General features: G+C 45.7%; 1 protein-coding gene across 1 annotated transcript in view; it reads right to left on the bottom strand.

Moving 5' to 3' along the window:
- The window catches only part of myrf (myelin regulatory factor), a 326,052-nt gene extending 306,826 nt beyond the window's left edge, over positions 1-19,226 (bottom strand). Inside the window, exons 1-2 of the mRNA XM_086008505.1 lie at positions 18,732-19,226; positions 2,636-2,698 (exon numbers count right to left, since the gene is read on the bottom strand). Of these exons, the coding sequence (XP_085864631.1) occupies positions 2,636-2,698; positions 18,732-18,777 (109 nt within the window). The 5' untranslated portion in view covers positions 18,778-19,226. The remainder of the gene's footprint in view (positions 1-2,635; positions 2,699-18,731) is intronic.
- Positions 19,227-19,602: the final 376 nt, after the last annotated feature.

The raw sequence follows: 19,602 nt of genomic DNA, 5'->3' as shown, positions 1-19,602 counted from the left end.
GCACTCAAGAAGCTGGACACCATCCACAACACCATCCACTTCCTTTGGTCAGTGCCCCTGTCACTGGACTCAATATCCATCGCCTTCCAGCATTAGTGCATTATGACTGCAGTATGTACTATCTGCAGGATGCACTGCAGCAACTCGCCAAGCTTAGTTCAACAGATCCTCTTTCTTCTGTGACCTCAATCATCAAGAATGACAAGAGCAGCAACATCATGCGAACATCATCAGCTCCAAGTTCCCCTTCATTCACACACCATGCTGACCTGGACATATATCACCAGGACTTCATAGTCATTGGGTCAAAATCTTGGAATTCCCTACCTGACACCATAAGGGAGCACTTTCACCACAAGGACAGTAGTGGTTTGAGGAGAAGGCCCACCACCACCTTCTCAGGGCAACTAAGGATGGGCAATAAATGCAGCTTTGTCAACAGTGCCCAAATCCCAGAAAAAATTAAGTCCCCATCATATTTGATAATTAGATTGCATTAGAGAGGGTACAGAGGGGATTTACGAGAATGTTGCCAGTACTGGAGAATTTTAGCTGTGAGGAAAGATTGGATAGGCTGGGTTTGTTTTCTTTGGAACAGAGGAGGCTGAGGGGAGACCTTATTGAGGTGTATAAAATTATGAGAGGCCAAGATAGAGAGGATAGAAAGGACCTATTTCCCTTAGCAGGTCAATAACCAGGGGGCACAGATTTAAAGTAATTGGTAGAAGGATTAGAGGGGAGTTGAGGAGAACTTTTTTCACCCAGAGGTTGGTGGGGTCTGGGACTCACTGCCTGAAAGGGTGGTAGGGGCAGAAACCCTCAATTTAAAAAGTACTTGGATGTGCACTTGAAGTGCTGTAACCTACAGGGCTACAGATCAAGAGCTGGAAAGTGGGATTAGGCTGGATAGCTCTTTCGGCCGGCACAGACATGATGGGCCGAATGGCCTCCTTCTGTGCTGTAAATTTCTAAGATTCAATAATTCTATGAACATGAATTTCATGGATCTGATCTAACTTTTAGATAGTGGTAGTCCGTGCGCAGGTTGCTTCACATTGTTGAAAGTGCTCTGTAACTATTATACAGCACTTGCATTTGTACTTGGAGGGCACAGGATACAAGCAAAAATACCATTCATGGGTACCCATGGTTCTCAGTAGTAAAAACTGCTCTAAAATGATCTCTGCTCTTAATATTTTCTCTAATTTTCTTTCTTCTCATTATCTTTACAGTAAACATTCATCTGCTCCCAGATCTCTGCCACTCTATGTCATTAGGAGAGTCAAAAATGGCCTGGGTGAGTGAGTCTTCAATGCTTTCGAACTCCTGTGGAGAAGCACTTGGTGTGCAATGTGCTAAGTCAGAGCATAACATGGTGCAGTTTCAAGATTCTCCAAACAGTTTGTGGGAATAGCAAGAAGTAAAGGGAGGGGGGAGAGAAAGATATATATAGAGAGATATAAATATAGATAGAGAGATAGAGATAGATAGATAGCGAGAGAGAGAGAGAGCGAAACACCCAGCAGAGTCAACTCAAACTTTTACCGTGCGCTTCCAAGAGCCCTATTAATAGTGTGATCAACAATGAAGAGGGAGATACAAAAGAAAAAAAGAAAATTAAATGAATTGCACAGAACATTTATTTCCATACATAGTGCTGATTGAGACAGTGCAGTGACTGAACAGGACAGAGTGCTTCCTTGATAACCTCCTAATCTACTTCAAAAAGAGCAGAGCTGACCTCTACCTTCATTACCACATCCGACCTATCCTTTGCCTCAAAGTATCAGTCCTGGCAGACCTATAATATGTCTAGTGCTCCTCTGACTTTCCTCTTTTGTTACTCTTTAGCTCTAAGTACCCTACATGCATCTAAGATTAATTGCACCATCTCCTATTCGAAATCCCTAAGCTAATGAACTGAGGAGAATGAATTGTAATGCCTGAACTGTGACCTTGATTGACATCTGCTAACTCAGCAGAGAGCATGGATAAGACCTAGGATCTTCTGATCAGTAAGGCTCAAGTCTACACTGGGCGGTGCTTTAAACCACCGAGCCATTACAGGCGCTAGACTGATGCTTTCATCAAGTATTATAAACACCACAGCTACTCACACTGGCATCATTGTGCATAAAGGCCCCAGTGAGCAGCCTTTTCAAATGTCTGGCATGGCCCATTAGAGCTGCATGCTTTTCAAAGGAAGCTCCTTAAAGTCGGGGGGTGAGGGATCCCACGAAATTCAGTCGCCACGCCAAAAATCAGCGTAAAACATTCTAACATACCTGGATGAATTTCATGGGGTTGCCCTGTCTTCAGAGATTCCATGCAACAAATGCAGTCCATGACAGATGTACAAGATACTTAACACCTACCATCCAACATACAGGGCAAAGCAAAACATTACAGACAGAAAGAAAAACCGGCAAACAGCGGAAATACACGGCAGGTCAGTCAGCATCTGAAATAGAACAGACAGATGGACATTTTGCATGTGTCAACCCTCAGAACTCTGAAGGGTCAAATGCTGAGGAGCCTGGTGTGCATCTTTAGCAGGTTCTGTTTTTATTTCAAATGAAACATTAGTCATACAGGATGACAGACAGTGTTATTAAGGTATATATGTGATGCTGACCTGCGTTGTAATGTCTGAACGGACCGTCTGCATAAGCCATTCTGGAGTGCGCTACCTCTTGGTCTGTGTACAAGTGAGAATAGATCGTAAACAAATGTATCAATTTTCATCACTTTCTTTTTTTCTCCTCTCCAATTTCTGCTACCAGAAGGCGCTGCCTCTTCCAGGGATACAGCTCCTCGGGTATTGGCAGCCCTCTGGTAACTGTCTTTAATGCCAGTCCCTCGTGTAGGAGCCCAGACAGTGTTAAAAGGCTCTTCCATTGTGGACGGCACCGTTCCTGCCCTCGTCTGGTGCCCATACATGCAGACCCTCCAGCAGGGCTTACTGGATAATGATCAGGAGCAGGAATTCCCTTCCCTGGTCCAGGGCACTAAGGCCAAGTGAGCTGGGATCAGCAAAGCCTGTGAACTGAATATGGAACCTTCCTGGTTTATCCGGTTCTCGATGCCAATTAGACCAGGAACAGCCCTAAGTAACTGGGAATGACCCTCTCAGGTGGGCAGCAGGGTAGACCAATGCAACACGCCACTGAGAGGCAGGGTGCAACTGCACCTTTCCCTAAGCTATGAGTTCCTGACCTGAGACAGATCATTAGGAGATAAGGAAAGACCCAGGGAGGAATTACTGTGCAGCGGGTGGTAAGCAGGCAGTGAACCCGCTGTTGGGCTCTCTGCCAATGTTGCTCTAAATCCAGCTCCTGGCAGTTGCCCTAGAAGGGCCCAGCAATTAGTCTACTTCCAATTCCACCCCCGCTCACCCCTCCTCCCCCCTCCCCCCACCCCACCTTTGGAGCTCTGACAGCAGGTCTTCTCCTATATATTGCTGGCACCACAAGTTCCGTGGCTTGGGGAAATCACAGAACCCCTTCCCTCAGTCTGCAGAATATTGCTCCAACCAGATATATTGGCACAGCATTTTTAAATGGGTAACATTTTGAAATTGGGGTTCAGCATACATCTAGAGTTAGCAACACAGGCAAGGTGGTGTGACTGTCAGGGATGATACACGGCAAGGGAAGGAGGGAGAATCTAAAGGCAAGGAGGAGAAAAAAACACAAATATTTTCATTAAATAACTGACAAGCTTAGCCCTTTAGAACTTGCAATACATTTCTACATCAAAAGATGATAATCTAAAACAATCACAGTGTTTGAATTCACCCTGGGATACTGTGCATAAAACATTGGCTTTATTTCCGTTTTCTCCACTCCTCTCCTGAAGGCGCTGGCTCTTGCTGGGGTACAGTTCCATGGCCATTGGCCACCCTTCAATACCTTGCCTCAGTGGCCATTCCTCGTGTGCGAGTTAAGACCCAGGGAGGGAGCAATCCACAGGGGGTGGAAGGCGGGCAGGGAACCCACTGCTAGGGTCTCTGCCAATGCTGCGCTAAACCCAGCTGTGAGTATTGCTTGACTATTCAACCTTGGGGGGCACCAAAGCTGACCCTGATCCTGTCCTCATCCGACATCCACAGATGCACTTCCCTGCAGGAATCACTGGATAGCATTTAGGATTACGTTTTTCCTCACTAGCCTAGAGGTGCTGAGGCCAATTGTAGCAACCCTATTGCTTTTCTGGCTGAGGTCAAATAACTCAGCACAAACCAGGGGTCAAACCTGAGCCCTTCTGGTCTTTATGACTCAGGAGAAAACTGAGAGATGCAAAAAACACTTTACAATTCAATCCATTCCTCTGATTCAGTTTCAGAACAGCATATTTATTTTGGTTTTCTCCACTCCTCTCATTCTCCGGTTTATTAGCATTGTGCCAAAGGAAAGAATGGAGCATTTGAAGACTGCACATTGCTAGAATGCCCAAGGAGGGGTGGCATTTGAGGGTCTCAGCTTCAGGACCCCTTTAGAAGAGACCCTCTTGATGCAAATACTTTTGGCAAATGTTTCCTTGTTTATTTATAAACACAGCAAAATGTAAATAAAGAGGGTTGAACTGCATAGTCCCATCACTTGAGGCCAACTTGGCAAAAATGAGGCTTGGCTCTTCTCCTTTCTGCTTTCCCAAACACTAAAAAGTTTACCAAACCCTCTTTCATCACACGACCCACTTATAGATGGGGGGTCGCAACATCAGCTTCTCTCTTTAAAAGTGAGGTTTGGTGATAAGAGTCCAACTTTAGGAGGGATCCTGATAGTGAGAGTTCCTCTTTAAACAGAGGTCCTAATAGTGTGTCAACTTTACGAGGGTGCCTCTTTAAAATGAGGTCTTGATAGTGAATGTCACTTTACAAGAAGTCTTAATGAAGACACAAGGGATGGGATTCTGATGGCGAGGCTCCTGTAATGTAGTGCCCCGCCTGAATAATTTGGCCTGAAGACTTGAATTAAAAATAGTATTCTGGTCAACTGTTGTTTGCAGATATTTAAAAGAAAAAACTGCAATGCTGAAAATCCAAAACAAGAATAAAAAATATCAGAAGCACACAGCAGGTCAGTTAGCGGCTGAAGAAAGGCACTGTCCAAAAAGTTAACCTGGCTTTTACTCTCCACAGGTGACCGACTTGCTGTGTGTTTCCAGCAGTTTTTTTCATAACAGGTAGTCAGACAATCCCAGCTGAATAATTTCAATAAGAGGCTGCATCTATTAGTGAGAAACTGAGGAGATGAAGTCATGTGTGTAAGAGAGAATATGATAGAATATGTGAGAGGAAGAATGTGACAGCGTGAGACAGTGTGTGAGAGAGTGTGTGAGAGAATGTGTGAGAGAGTGTGTGAGACAGGGTGTGAGACAGTGTGTGAGAGAGTGTGTGAGACAGTGTGTGAGAGAGTGTGTGAGAGAATGTGTGAGAGAGTGTGTGAGACAGTGTGTGAGAGAGTGTGTGAGAGAATGTGTGAGACAGTGTATGAAAGAGTGTGTGAGACAGTGTGAGACAGTGTGTGAAACAGTGTGTGTGAGACAGTGTGAGAGAGTGTGTGAGAGAGTGTGTGAGAGTGTATGAGAGAGTGTGTGAGAGTGTGTGTGAGAGTGTGTGACACTGTGTGAGTGTGTGTGAGAGAGTGTGTGAGACAATGTGTGAGACAGTGTGTGAGAGAGTGTGTGAGAGTGTGTGAGACAGTGTGTGACAGTGTGTGACAGTGTGTGACAGTGTGTGACAGTGTGTGAGAGAGTGTGTGAGAGTGCGTGAGACAGTGTGTGAGACAGTGTGTGAGAGAGTGTGTGAGACAGTGTGTGACAGTGTGTGACAGTGTGTGAGAGAGTGTGTGAGAGTGCGTGAGACAGTGTGTGAGACAATGTGTGAGACAGTGTGTGAGAGAGTGTGTGAGAGAGTGTGTGAGACAGTGTGTGAGAGAGTGTGTGAGAGTGCGTGAGACAGTGTGTGAGACTGTGAGAGAGTGTGAGAGAGTGTGTGAGAGAGAATGTGTGAGACAGTGTGTGAGACAGTGTGTGAGAGAGTGTGTGAGAGTGTGTGAGACAGTGTGTGACAGTGTGTGACAGTGTGTGACAGTGTGTGAGAGAGTGTGTGAGAGTGCGTGAGACAGTGTGTGAGACAGTGTGTGAGAGAGTGTGTGAGACAGTGTGTGAGAGAGTGTGTGAGAGTGCGTGAGACAGTGTGTGAGACTGTGAGAGAGTGTGAGAGAGTGTGTGAGAGAGAATGTGTGAGACAGTGTGTGAGACAGTGTGTGAGAGAGTGTGTGAGAGTGTGTGAGACAGTGTGTGACAGTGTGTGACAGTGTGTGACAGTGTGTGACAGTGTGTGAGAGTGTGTGAGAGTGCGTGAGACAGTGTGTGAGACAATGTGTGAGACAGTGTGTGAGAGAGTGTGTGAGAGAGTGTGTGAGACAGTGTGTGAGAGAGTGTGTGAGAGTGCGTGAGACAGTGTGTGAGACTGTGAGAGAGTGTGAGAGAGTGTGTGAGAGAGAATGTGTGAGACAGTGTGTGAGACAGTGTGTGAGAGAGTGTGTGAGAGTGTGTGAGACAGTGTGTGAGACAGTGTGTGACAGTGTGTGAGTGTGTGTGAGAGAGTGTGTGAGACAGTGTGTGAGACAGTGTGTGAGACAGTGTGTGAGAGAGTGTGTGAGACAGTGTGTGACAGTGTGTGAGAGAGTGTGTGAGAGTGCGTGAGACAGTGTGTGAGACTGTGAGAGAGTGTGAGAGAGAATGTGTGAGACAGTGTGTGAGACAGGGTGTGAGACAATGTGTGAGAGAGTGTGTGAGAGAGTGTGTGAGACAGTGTGTGAGACAGTGTGTGAGACAGTGTGTGAGACAGTGTGTGAGACAGTGTGTGAGAGAATGTGTGAGACAGTGTGTGAGAGAGTGTGTGAGAGAGTGTGTGTGAGAGTGTGTGAGAGAGTGTATGAGAGAATGTGTGAGAGAGTGTGTGAGAGTGTGTGAGAGAGTGTGTGAGAGAGTGTGTGAGACAGTGTGTGAGAGTGTGTGAGAGAGTGTGTGAGAGAGTGTGTGAGAGAGTGTGTGAGAGAGTGTATGAGAGAATGTGTGAGACAGTGTGTGAGAGAGTGTGTGAGAGAGTGTGTGAGACAGTGTATGAGAGAATGTGTAAGACAGTGTGTGAGACAGTGTGTGAGACAGTGTGTGAGACAGTGTGTGAGACAGTGTGTGAGACAGTGTGTGAAAGAGTGTGTGAGAGAGTGTGTGAGAGTGTGTGAGACAGTGTGTGAAAGAGTGTGTGAGAGAGTGTGAGAAAGTGTGTGAGAGATTTTGTGAGCCAGTGTGTGAGACAGTGTGTGAGAGAGTGTGTGAGAGAGTGTGTGAGACAGTGTGTGTGAGAGAGTGTGAGACAGTGTGTGAGAGAGTGTGTGATCGAATGTGTGAGAGAGTGTGTGAGACAGTGTGTGAGACAGTGTGAGAGAGTGTGTGAGTCAGTGTGTGAGAGAGTGTGTGAGTCAGTGTGTGAGAGAGTGTGTGAGAGACCGTGTGAGACAGTGTGTGAGAGTGTGTGTGAGAGAGTGTGTGAGAGAGTGTGTGAGAGTGTATGAGAGAGTGTGTGAGAGTGTGAGACAGTGTGTGAGAGAGTGTGTGAGACAGTGTGTGAGAGAGTGTATGAGAGAGTGTATGAGAGAGTGTGTGAGAGAGTGTGTGAGAGTGTGTGAGACTGTGTGTGAGAGAGTGTGTGAGACAGTGTGTGACAGTGTGTGAGACAGTGTGTGAGAGAATGTGTGAGAGTGTGTGTGAGAGTGTGTGAGTGTGTGACAGTGTGTGTGAGTGTGTGAAAGAGTGTGAAAGAGTGTGAGAGAGTGTGTGGGTGTGTGTGACAGTATGTGTGAGACAGTGTATGAGAGTGTGTGAAAGAGTGTGTGAACGAGTGTCTGTGAGAATGTGTGAGACAGTGTGTGAGAGTGTGTGAGACAGTGAGTGAGAGAGTGTGTGTGAGAGTGTGTGAGAGAGTGTGTGAGACAGTGTATGAGAGAATGTGTGAGAGAGTGTGTGAGAGTGTGTGAGAGAGTGTGTGAGAGAGTGTGTGAGAGAATGTGTGAGAGAGCGTGTGAGACAGTGTGTGAGTGTGTGAGCCAGTGTGTGAGACATTGTGTGACAGAGTGTGACAGTGTGTGAGAAAGTGTGTGAGAGAGTGTGTGAGAGAGTGTGTGAGACAGTGTGTGAGAGTGTGTGAGACAGTGTGTGAGAGAGTGTGTGAGAGAGTGTGTGAGAGTGTGTGTGAGAGAGTGTGTGAGAGAGTGTGTGAGAGTGTGTGTGAGAGAGTGTGTGAGAGAGTGTGTGAGAGAGTGTGTGAGAGTGTGTGTGAGAGAGTGTGTGAGAGAGTGTGTGAGACAGTTTGTGAGACAGTGTGTGGGAGAGTGTGTGACAGTGTGTGAAAGAGTGTGTGAAAGAGTGTGTGAGTGTGTGAGTCAGTGTGTGAGAGAGTGTGTGAAAGAGTGTGTGAGAGAGTGTGTGAAAGAGTGTGAGAGACAGTGTGAGACAGTGTGTGAGAGAGTGTGTGAGACAGTGTGTGTGAGAGTGTGTGTGAGAGAGTGTGTGAGAGAGTGTGTGAGGCGTGTGTGAGAGTGTGTGTGAGAGAGTGTGTGAGGCAGTGTGTGTGAGACAGTGTGTGAGAGTTTGTGTGAGAGTGTGTGAGAGAGTTTGTGTGAGAGTGTGTGTGAGAGTGTGTGTGAGAGTGTGTGTGAGAGAGTGTGTGAGGCAGTGTGTGTGAGAGTGTGTGTGAGAGTGTGTGTGAGAGAGTGTGTGAGGCAGTGTGTGTGAGAGTGTGTGTGAGAGTGTGTGTGAGAGTGTGTGTGAGAGTGTGTGTGAGAGTGTGTGTGAGAGAGTGTGTGAGAGAATGTGTGAGAGAATGTGTGAGAGAGTGTGTGAGAGAGTGTGTGAAAGAGTGTGTGAGACAGTGTGAGACAGTGTGTGAGAGAGTGTGTGAGACAGTGTGTGTGAGAGTGTGTGTGAGAGAGTGTGTGTGAGAGTGTGTGTGAGAGAGTGTGTGAGAGAGTGTGTGAGAGAGTGTGTGAGAGAGTGTGTGAGAGAGTGTGTGAGGCAGTGTGTGTGAGAGTGTGTGTGAGACAGTGTGTGAGAGAGTTTGTGTGAGAGTGTGTGTGAGAGTGTGTGTGAGAGAGTGTGTGAGAGAGTGTGTGAGGCAGTGTGTGTGAGAATGTGTGTGAGAGTGTGTGTGAGAGAGTGTGTGAGGCAGTGTGTGTGAGAGTGTGTGTGAGAGAGTGTGTGAGAGAGTGTGTGAGAGAGTGTGTGAGAGAATGTGTGAGAGAATGTGTGAGAGAATGTGTGAGAGAATGTGTGAGAGAGAGTGTGAGAGAGAGTGTGAGAGAGAGTGTGAGCGAGTGTGTGAGAGAGTGTGTGAGAGAGTGTGTGAGAGAGTGTGTGAAAGAGTGTGAGAGAGAGTGTGTGAGAGAGTGTGTGAGACAGTGTGTGAGACAGTGTGTGAGACTGTGTGTGTGAAAGAGTGTGAAAGAGAGTAAGCAACGCCTCGATTTCAAAATTCTCATCCTTGTTTTCAAATCCCTCCATGGCCTCACCCCTCCCTATCTCTGTAATCTCCTCCAGCCCCATAACCTCCCGAGATATCTCTGCTCCTCTAATTCTGCCCTCTTGAGCATCCCTGAGTATAATCGCTCAACTATTGGTGGCCGTGCCTTTAGCTGCCTGTGTCCAAAGCTCTGAAATTCCCTCTCTAAACCTCTCCACCTCTCTCTCTCTTTCCTCCTTTAAGACACTCCTTAAAACCTACCTCTTTGACCAAGCTTTTGGTCACCTGCCCTAATTTCTCCTTATGTGGCTCGGTGTCAAATGTTTTGTCTTTTAATACTCCTGTGAAGCGCCTTGGGACATTTTACTACGTTAAAGGCGCTATATAAATACAAGTTGTTGCTGTTGTTGAGATAGAGAGTGCAAGCAATGGAGAAGGAGAGTATGACAGAGAGTGTGTGAGAAGAGGGATATGTTGAGAGCATAATAGAATGAGGAAAGTGTGTGAGAGAAAGAACAAAATAGAAACATAAAATATATCTAAATTTAAAAAAAGATGGAGGGAAAGGACCAGCTGAAAATGAAAAAGTAAATGGAGAGAAAAAAAATAGTAAGGATAAAGTGAAGGAATAAAGCAGAGGAATAAGGTAGAGAAAAATGTCACAAGAAATGCAGCAAACTTAATACTTCTTTTTAGTTCTAACTCTCAAAGTGTTCCCCTCTCCTAAAGATAAATAGGACACATTTAATACCAACGGACAGAATGAACACCAGCAGATGGACAGAGTGAACACCAGCAGATGGACAGAGTGAACACCAGCAGATGGACAGAGTGAACATCAGTGGGCAGAGTGAATACCAGCAGATGGACAGAGTGAATACCAGCAGATGGACAGAGTGAACACCAGCAGATGGACAGAGTGAATACCAGCAGATGGACAGAGTGAACACCAGCAGATGGACAGAGTGAACACCAGCAGATGGACAGAGTGAACACCAGCAGATGGACAGAGTGAACACCAGCAGATGGACAGAGTGAACACCAACAGATGGACAGAGTGAACATCAGTGGGCAGAGTGAATACCAGCAGATGGACAGAGTGAATACCAGCAGATGGACAGAGTGAACACCAGCAGATGGACAGAGTGAACACCAGCAGATGGACAGAGTGAATACCAGCAGATGGACAGAGTGAACACCAGCAGATGGACAGAGTGAACACCAGCAGATGGACAGAGTGAACATCAGCAGATGGACAGAGTGAACACCAGCAGATGGACAGAGTGAATACCAGCAGATGGACAGAGTGAACACCAGCAGATGGACAGAGTGAACACCAGCAGATGGACAGAGTGAACACCAGCAGATGGACAGAGTCAACACCAGCAGATGGACAGAGTCAACACCAGCAGATGGACAGAGTGAACATCAGTGGGCAGAGTGAATACCAGCAGATGGACAGAGTGAACACCAGCAGATGGACAGAGTGAACACCAGCAGATGGACAGAGTGAACACCAGTGGGCAGAGTGAAAACCAGCAGATGGACAGAGTGAACACCAGCAGATGGACAGAGTGAACATCAGTGGGCAGAGTGAAAACCAGCAGATGGACAGAGTGAATACCAGCAGATGGACAGAGTGAACATCAGTGGGCAGAGAGAAAACCAGCAGATGGACAGAGTGAACACCAGCAGATGGACAGAGTGAATACCAGCAGATGGATAGAATGAATACCAGCAGATGGACAGAGTAAATACCAGCAGATGGACAGAGTAAATACCAGCAGATGGACAGAGTGAATACCAGCAGATGGATAGAATGAATACCAGCAGATGGACAGAGTGAACACCAGCAGATGGACAGAGTGAACACCAGCAGATGGACAGAGTGAACACCAGCAGATGGACAAAGTGAATACCAGCAGATGGATAGAATGAATACCAGCAGATGGACAGAGTGAATACCAGCAGATGGACAGAGTGAACATCAGTGGGCAGAGAGAAAACCAGCAGATGGACAGAGTGAATACCAGCAGATGGACAGAGTGAACATCAGTAGGCAGAGAGAAAACCAGCAGATGGACAGAGTGAACACCAGCAGATGGACAGAGTGAATACCAGCAGATGGATAGAATGAATACCAGCAGATGGACAGAGTGAATACCAGCAGGTGGACAGAGTGAACATCAGTGGGCAGAGTGAACATCAGCAGATGGACAGAGTGAATACCAGCAGATGGACAGAGTGAATACCAGCAGATGGACAGAGTGAATACCTGCAGATGGACAGAGTGAACACCAGCAGATGGACAGAGTGAACACCAGTGGGCAGAGTGAAAACCAGCAGATGGACAGAGTGAACACCAGCAGATGGACAGAGTGAACATCAGTGGGAAGTGTGAAAACCAGCAGATGGACAGAGTAAATACCAGTAGATGGACAGAGTGAACACCAGCAGATGGACAGAGTGAACACCAGCAGATGGACAGAGTGAACACCAGCAAATGGACAGAGTGAACACCAGCAGATGGACAGAGTGAAAACCAGCAGATGGACAGAGTGAATACCAGCAGATGGACAGAGTGGACATCAGTGGGCAGAGTGAAAACCAGCAGATGGACAGAGTGAATACCAGCAGGTGGATAGAATGAATGCCAGCAGATGGACAGAGTGAACACCAGCAGATGGACAAAGTGAATACCAGCAGATGGATAGAATGAATACCAGCAGATGGACAGAGTGAATACCAGCAGATGGACAGAGTGAACATCAGTAGGCAGAGAGAAAACCAGCAGATGGACAGAGTGAACACCAGCAGATGGACAGAGTGAATACCAGCAGATGGATAGAATGAATACCAGCAGATGGACAGAGTGAATACCAGCAGATGGACAGAGTGAATACCAGCAGATGGATAGAATGAATACCAGCAGATGGACAGAGTGAATACCAGCAGATGGACAGAGTGAACATCAGTGGGCAGAGTGAACATCAGCAGATGGGCAGAGTGAATACCAGCAGATGGACAGAGTGAATACCAGCAGATGGACAGAGTGAATGCCAGCAGATGGACAGAGTGAACATCAGTGGGCAGAGTGAACACCAGCAGATGGACAGAGTGAATACCAGCAGATGGACAGAGTGAATACCAGCAGATGGACAGAGTGAATACCAGCAGATGGACAGAGTGAACACCAGCAAATGGACAGAGTGAACACCAGTGGGCAGAGTGAAAATCAGCAGATGGACAGAGTGAACACCAGCAGATGGACAGAGTGAACACCAGCAGATGGACAGAGTGAACATCAGTGGGAAGTGTGAAAACCAGCAGATGGATAGAGTGAATACCAGCAGATGGACAGAGTGAACACCAGCAGATGGACAGAGTGAACACCAGTAGCAGAGTGAAAACCAGCAGATGGACAGAGTGAACACCAGCAGATGGACAGAGTGAACACCAGCAGATGGACAGAGTGAAAACCAGCAGATGGAGAGAGTGAATACCAGCAGATGGACAGAGTGAACATCAGTGGGCAGAGTGAAAACCAGCAGATGGACAGAGTGAATACCAGCAGATGGATAGAATGAATACCAGCAGATGGGCAGAGTGAACACCAGCAGATGGACAAAGTGAATACCAGCAGATGGATAGAATGAATACCAGCAGATGGACAGAGTGAATACCAGCAGATGGACAGAGTGAACACCAGCAGATGGACAGAGTGAACACCAGCAGATGGACAGAGTGAATACCAGCAGATGGACAGAGTGAACACCAGCAGATGGACAGAGTGAACATCAGTGGGCAGAGTGAATACCAACAGATGGACAGAGTGAATACCAGCAGATGGACAGAGTGAACACCAGTGGGCAGAGTGGATGCCAGCAAATGGGAATCAGGGGAAAACTCTCCACTGGCTGGAGTCATACCTAGCACAAAGGAAGATGGTTGTGGTGGTTGGAGGCCAATCATCACAGTCCCAGGACATCATTGCAGGAGTTCCTCAGGGCAGTGTCCTAGGCCCAACCATCTTCAGCTGCTTCATCAATGACCTTCCCTCCATCATAACGTCAGAAGTGGGGATGTTCGCTGATGGCTGCACAGTGTTCAGTTCCATTCACAAATCCTCAGCTAATGAAGCAGTCCGTGCCCGCATGTAACAAGACCTGGACAATATTCAGGCTTGGGCTGATAAGTGGCAAGTAATATTTGCGCAAGTACCAGGCAATGACTATCTCCAGTAAGAGAGAGTCTAACTACCTCCCCTTGACATTCAATGACATTGCCATCATTGAATTCCCCACCATCAATATCCTGGGGGTCACACTGACCAGACACTTAACTGGACCAGCCACATAAATACTGTGGCTACAAGAGCAGGTCAGAAGCTGGGTATTCTGCGGAAGGTGACTCACCTCTTGACTCCACAAAGCCTTTCCACCATCTACAAGGCAAAAGTCAGAAGTGTGATGGAATACTCTCCACTTGCCTGGGTGAGTGCAGCTCCAACAACACTCAAGAAGCTCGACACCATCCAGGACAAAGCAGCCCGCTTGATTGGCACCCCATCCACCACCTTAAACATTCACTCCCTCCACCACTGGTGCACCGTGGCTGCAGTGTGTACCATCTGCAAGATGCACTGCAGCAACTCGCCAAGGCTTCTTTGACAGCACCTCCCGAACCCGCGACCTCTTCCACCTAGAAGGACAAGGGCAGCAGGAGCATGGGAACACCACCACCTGCAAGTTCCCCTCCAAGTCACACACCATCCTGACTTGGAAATATGGTGCCATTCCTTCATCGTCGCTAGGTCAAAATCCTGGAACTCCTTACTATGGGAGTACCATCACCTCACGGACTGCAGCGGTTCAAGAAGGTGGCTCACCCCCGCCCATCAAGGGCAATTAGGGATGGGCAATAAATGCTGGCCTTGCCGGTGACACCCACATCCCATGAATGAATAAAAAATTGTTAAAAAGATTTTTTTTACATTTTATTATAGTTATCACTAGGGATAATTGTTTGATAAATCTTGTCACTATTTATTAACAATTTACAAATCCACCAGCTACAATTTCCATAAGAGATATTATTAATATATTACTGAGAAACTGAGGCGAATGGGAAATAGAAGTGTTTGGGAGACAGACAGACAGATAGGACACTGACTTGCTCTGTTGAAGGTTTCCCTGTACCCGAGGGAAAGCTTCAATTATTATTTAGAATGTATTAAAATGTAGATAGGGTGTCGGCAGCAAGCATTTCTTCTGAGTTGTGATAATCTAACTCTTAGGGTTCAGCAGGTATCTGGAGAGTATAATATGCAGGCAAGAGATCAAAATTACACAGCTGGGCATGCATCGCACTCTGCCCAGTGACAAAGCAGCTCTGCTCATGTGCAATCATGCATGTGTGCAGTACTATTCCCTAGCTAGTTCAATTATTGATGTTACAAGATAACATGGAGAACATGTTGGCAAAATAAACTTTATTGCTAAGAAAGTAATCTTTTTACTGATCAGACTAATTTGCAATTAAGTTAAAAAAGTCCCCAGACTGATTAGTAGGTCACATAAGCACTTTAAATGTAGATTAATACGGCACTGGAGTTATACTATACTTGGTGCAAAGAGTAGAAAAAAATACTTGCATTTATATAGCACCTATCACAGTGAAATATCTCAAAGCATTTCAGACAATGAACTATTTTTTAAAGTGCAGGGACTTGTGCAGTATAGGCAAATACAGCAGCCATAAACCCCACACACAAGAATCAAATGACTGGCCAGTTCATCTGTTCTTGGTGGTGTTGGCTGATGGGGGATGTTGACCAGTACACCAGGAGAGCTGCCTGCTCCTCTTCAAGTAGTGCCACAGGAACTTTACCAACCACCTGAGCCACCAGAACGAGCGGACGGGAGCTCAGGTTAACGTCTCATCCCAAGGATGGAAACTCATTGCCCACTGGGTACAGTGCGACTGAGAGACAGATGGCTGACGACTCCCCAAGTTATACTGTCACTTTCATGCTGATGCACATCTGAAACTGCACTGTGTCAATGACCACACGGTTAAATGGACCAGTCTCACTGGTAACACAGAGAGAACTGTGTCCAAAAATAAATCGTCAGCCTAGGAGCAAAATATTTAGTAACAGATTTCAGTCACAGTGGTCACTCTTAAAGCTGTGGTGTATAATTACAAATTTTTAAAATTGTTGGAGTTTTCAGAATCAACCCTCTGTTAATTTGTAGAGATAAAGAAAAAACTGTGAGTACTGGGAATCTGAAAGAAAAACAGAAACACTGAACATACATCTGAAAAAAGAAATACAGGTTAATGTTTCACAGCCCTTGTTAAACAGAAAATATCACGTGGAGTCTTTGAAACAAGAATATTTCAGTTTCATTTTAAAATTCCAATCTTTCTTAATGAGTTCAATGTTGGTGCTGATGAAGAGTGTCTGCCCGAAACATTCATCTGTATTTCCTTTCTTGGGCGTTAGCTAGCCTGCTTGTGCATTTCTAGCAATTTCTGTATTTGATTGTTGTCACTAGGTTCAGGGGGAAATAATCACAGATTAACCAATATGCTTTTTGTCTGATACTCAAAGCATCACCTCAAAATTACTCCTGCTGATCCCACCGCCAGCGATAGATCTGTAACCAACGGCACCTCACCCTGGTATAATTCAACTCAAAACATTCTCTCCTGATAAGTGTTAGAGACTTTTCTGTGCAAAGCTAATTGTTAACACTCACTAGTATGTAAGACTTATTGTCAGGATTTCTTCAAGACCACAGGTTGTAAGATCCATTCCTGTGTTCTAGACCCTCGCCGGGAATTTCCTCAAGCCTTCTCCCCATCGGCCGCTGTAACCAGAAACCCTGTTTCCACGTCCACCCGGGGTTTCCGCCGATCTTCCACCAAAGTTACGGCAGCCGACCGGGAGAACGTCCTGAGGAAATTCCCGGTGCCTGTCTCCATGTACAGAAACTGACAACCAGTGGGAGGCAACTATTTATTCTCTAGAAAGGCCAAATCTGTTCGCAGAATCATACAACACAGAAGGAGGCCATTCGGCCCATCGTGCCCCTGCCAACTATCCAAATAGTCCCACTCCCTGCTCTTTCCCCGTAACCCTGCATAGCTTTCCTTTTCCAGTATATAGCCAATTCCTTTTTGAAAGTTACTATTGAATCTGCTTGCAGCACCTTTTCAGGCAGTGCATTCCAAGCCTTGGATACCGCCCTGTTATCAGGGGAAGCTTGTGGTACAATCGGCAATTCCTCTTACCCTCACTCCCCAACCTCTCTCTTTTTCTTTGTTGCATCTTTCCTTGTCTCCACTATTGAGTTGATGCTATTGCAGCCAGTGCACCTGTGAGCTTACCTCGCCTAAGTTCTAAACATCCATTTTCACAAGCTCTTCCTCCTCCCAGTATCCTCACTTTGTTGAAATCAAGATTTGTTTTGCCATCTCCTACCCGCTCATTATTTACCAACACCTCAAAACTGTGGAACTCCTTCAGTCAGACCTTCCTCCTACAATCTAGACTTTAAAATCCAAGCTTGCTGCTATTAATTCCTCACCTTTTCATTTACTGTTGGCAACCTTGATCTGTCCTGTCCTGTTGGTATTAGCCGTCCACTTAGGTTTCTTAATAATGAAAAAAGGTTGGACCCCCCGCCCTGAACAATTTCTATAGGAATCCACATAACAAGTGTCCCAAACTGGTCAATAAAACGGAAATCAGTCACTGTAGTCCTCAAGAGTTAAATCATATCATCCCAAAGCAACTCTGCTACAGGAAGTAGGCACACTGCCTGAGGTTTTCGAGAATATTTGGTTGTGCGCTGTCTGGTGAGAGGTTGGGTACAGTTGGTGATCATTGGCCCAGGCAAGGCCTGTAACACTGAACATAACCTAAAACAGCACGGGAAGCCAATCAAATGATCTCTTAAAATTAGGAAACCGTCACCAAATTAAAAAAAATAATAAACGTGGCTTTGTGAGGATTTGCTCCTTCTTACCCGTATAAAAAGCTGCTCGCTAGAAAAATGTTTCTGACTCAATTTTAATAAATTGCATCCTTTTATTTAACCTCAAGTTATCTCACACTCCTTAACATATTTCAGTTAAAAGAAATTCAATAAATTATGCTCGTCACCTGTCTGCGATATTCCCTCTCTCTCCTCAACCACTGTACACTTTAAGTCTAACAGAAAGATCTCTCCACCAGCTCTGCTTGACTGTTTCAGCCCCAAACTCCCTCGATCATTGCAGTTTAACGCTGTGCCCGAGAGTTGCAGGGAGTTAGAAGGGGGATTAGTGTGTGTGAGTGCGAGAGAGTCAGAATCGGAGTCATATGCTCGTTCTGTACCAGCTCGGCTGACAACCCGACAGTCACACTCTCCCAAAGCAGATTAATTTAAATAAATACATGTGACAATCTCGAACTTAATTCCAGCTATAAAACCAGCAAATGTTACAATCACAAGAAACAAAGTAAGAACACTGGGGGCAAGATCGTGAACGGAGGCGACCAGGAGGTCTGATTTTAACACCGGTTTATATCAAAATAAATGAACGAAATCCAGAAAGTTTAAGGAAACTTGAAAAGTATTTTTTTCAATAAATATCCCACCTTTACTGTAGAAAACAATACACAATTAAATCTCGATTTATGTCAAGCACATGACAGGTTTAGAGCTATAAGTTCCATAAGCTTTTAAGAATATATATTAAAATATTATTTTTTTAAATGCCCATCGGAATCTGATAATATTTTGCTAGAATTTATCAAACACGTTAAATCGGATACTTTTTACACCTTTGTATTTTTAAATAAAATATGTATTCAATGGTGCAAAACGACAGCAATTATTGTTTAGCAAAGCTGTTTTCGATTCTCGTATCGAGGTTTGCACAAAGTAGAAGCAATTAATTCAAATACCTATTTAGCTCCATTTTAAAACGTTTTGCTGTATTGTAAACACACACACAGACAGAAAGGTAGCCAGTAAGGAACTCTCAGCACAGACACCCGTTCTACCTCCGACCCTTCGCTCCTTTTCTGTGTTTTACTTTTGTCTTCCCGTAGATCGCAGCCATTTTTGACATTAAAAAAAAATAACCGATCAGAGCCTCTTAGAATTAAAAAAAATCTGAGGGAAAAATGCCCCAATTTTTTTTTTACCTTCAAAAAAGCGTTGCAAAGCTTCAGTCTCGTCAACCACTTCCATTTCTCTATCAGCTAGCGACTCCTCCCCGACACATCCATGTAAAGAGATCGCCTGCTTCCCAGGACTTCAACACATCAGGAAATTCCCACAAAAATAAAATATACAAGCAAAGGTACAACTGGAGGGGGGAAGAAGTCTGGAACCCCTCCGGGCGCCTCCGGTAATCCTCGATCCCGCACCTCCTCAATGTACCTGCGGGAGGTCAGTTTCACGAGTCAATTTCGTGCTGGCCAACTCCTCTGAGCAGCTTCAAACCAAACTTTCTCTTTATTTTGTTTTGGTTAAAACTTCAGCACTGATATAATGTCAGACCTGGGGTTTTATACCTCTCACTTCTTCAAGAGTAAAAGACGATCCACTGAGGGGGGGAAAAATAAACGTTTCTCCTTTAATAAAGCAAAAGTACTGGCCAGGATTGCCGGTTCAGATTCCTTCCCCTCCTGCTTCCCCCCCACCCACCCCCCCCCTTTCGATGGGATTTTTTTTCTCTCTCTCGCTCTCCACTTATCGCTCTGCCGGCTGATGTGATGTCAGCTGGAGCAGAGCGTCACTCACTCGCCGACGTGCTCGACAATAAACTCTGCAATAGTCGCACGGAGAAATGCAGGTTGCAGAATTAGGGGGGACTTGTAGTGTGGGGCATGTTTGCTTTATAATGTATATGTTTTTTTAATGTTTGACAAACAAGTCAAAGGTTGCTTCGTTTGCAACGAGAAGCCTGTGGTCCGACAAGTGTTGGGTTTCTCGAGCCTTCAGCCTCTGTCACATTTCCTTGTTTATCTGGTTTTATCAGACTACTATGGGTGATGCTCATCTCTCTCCTCC

Source organism: Somniosus microcephalus, chromosome 15 (assembly GCF_052327205.1).
Source record: "Somniosus microcephalus isolate GS21.2 chromosome 15, FLI_Smic_1.0, whole genome shotgun sequence".
In the NCBI taxonomy this organism is placed as follows: domain Eukaryota; kingdom Metazoa; phylum Chordata; class Chondrichthyes; order Squaliformes; family Somniosidae; genus Somniosus; species Somniosus microcephalus.
The sequence above is the reverse complement of the archived record's forward strand: the minus strand, read 5'-3'. Positions and strand labels throughout refer to the sequence as shown.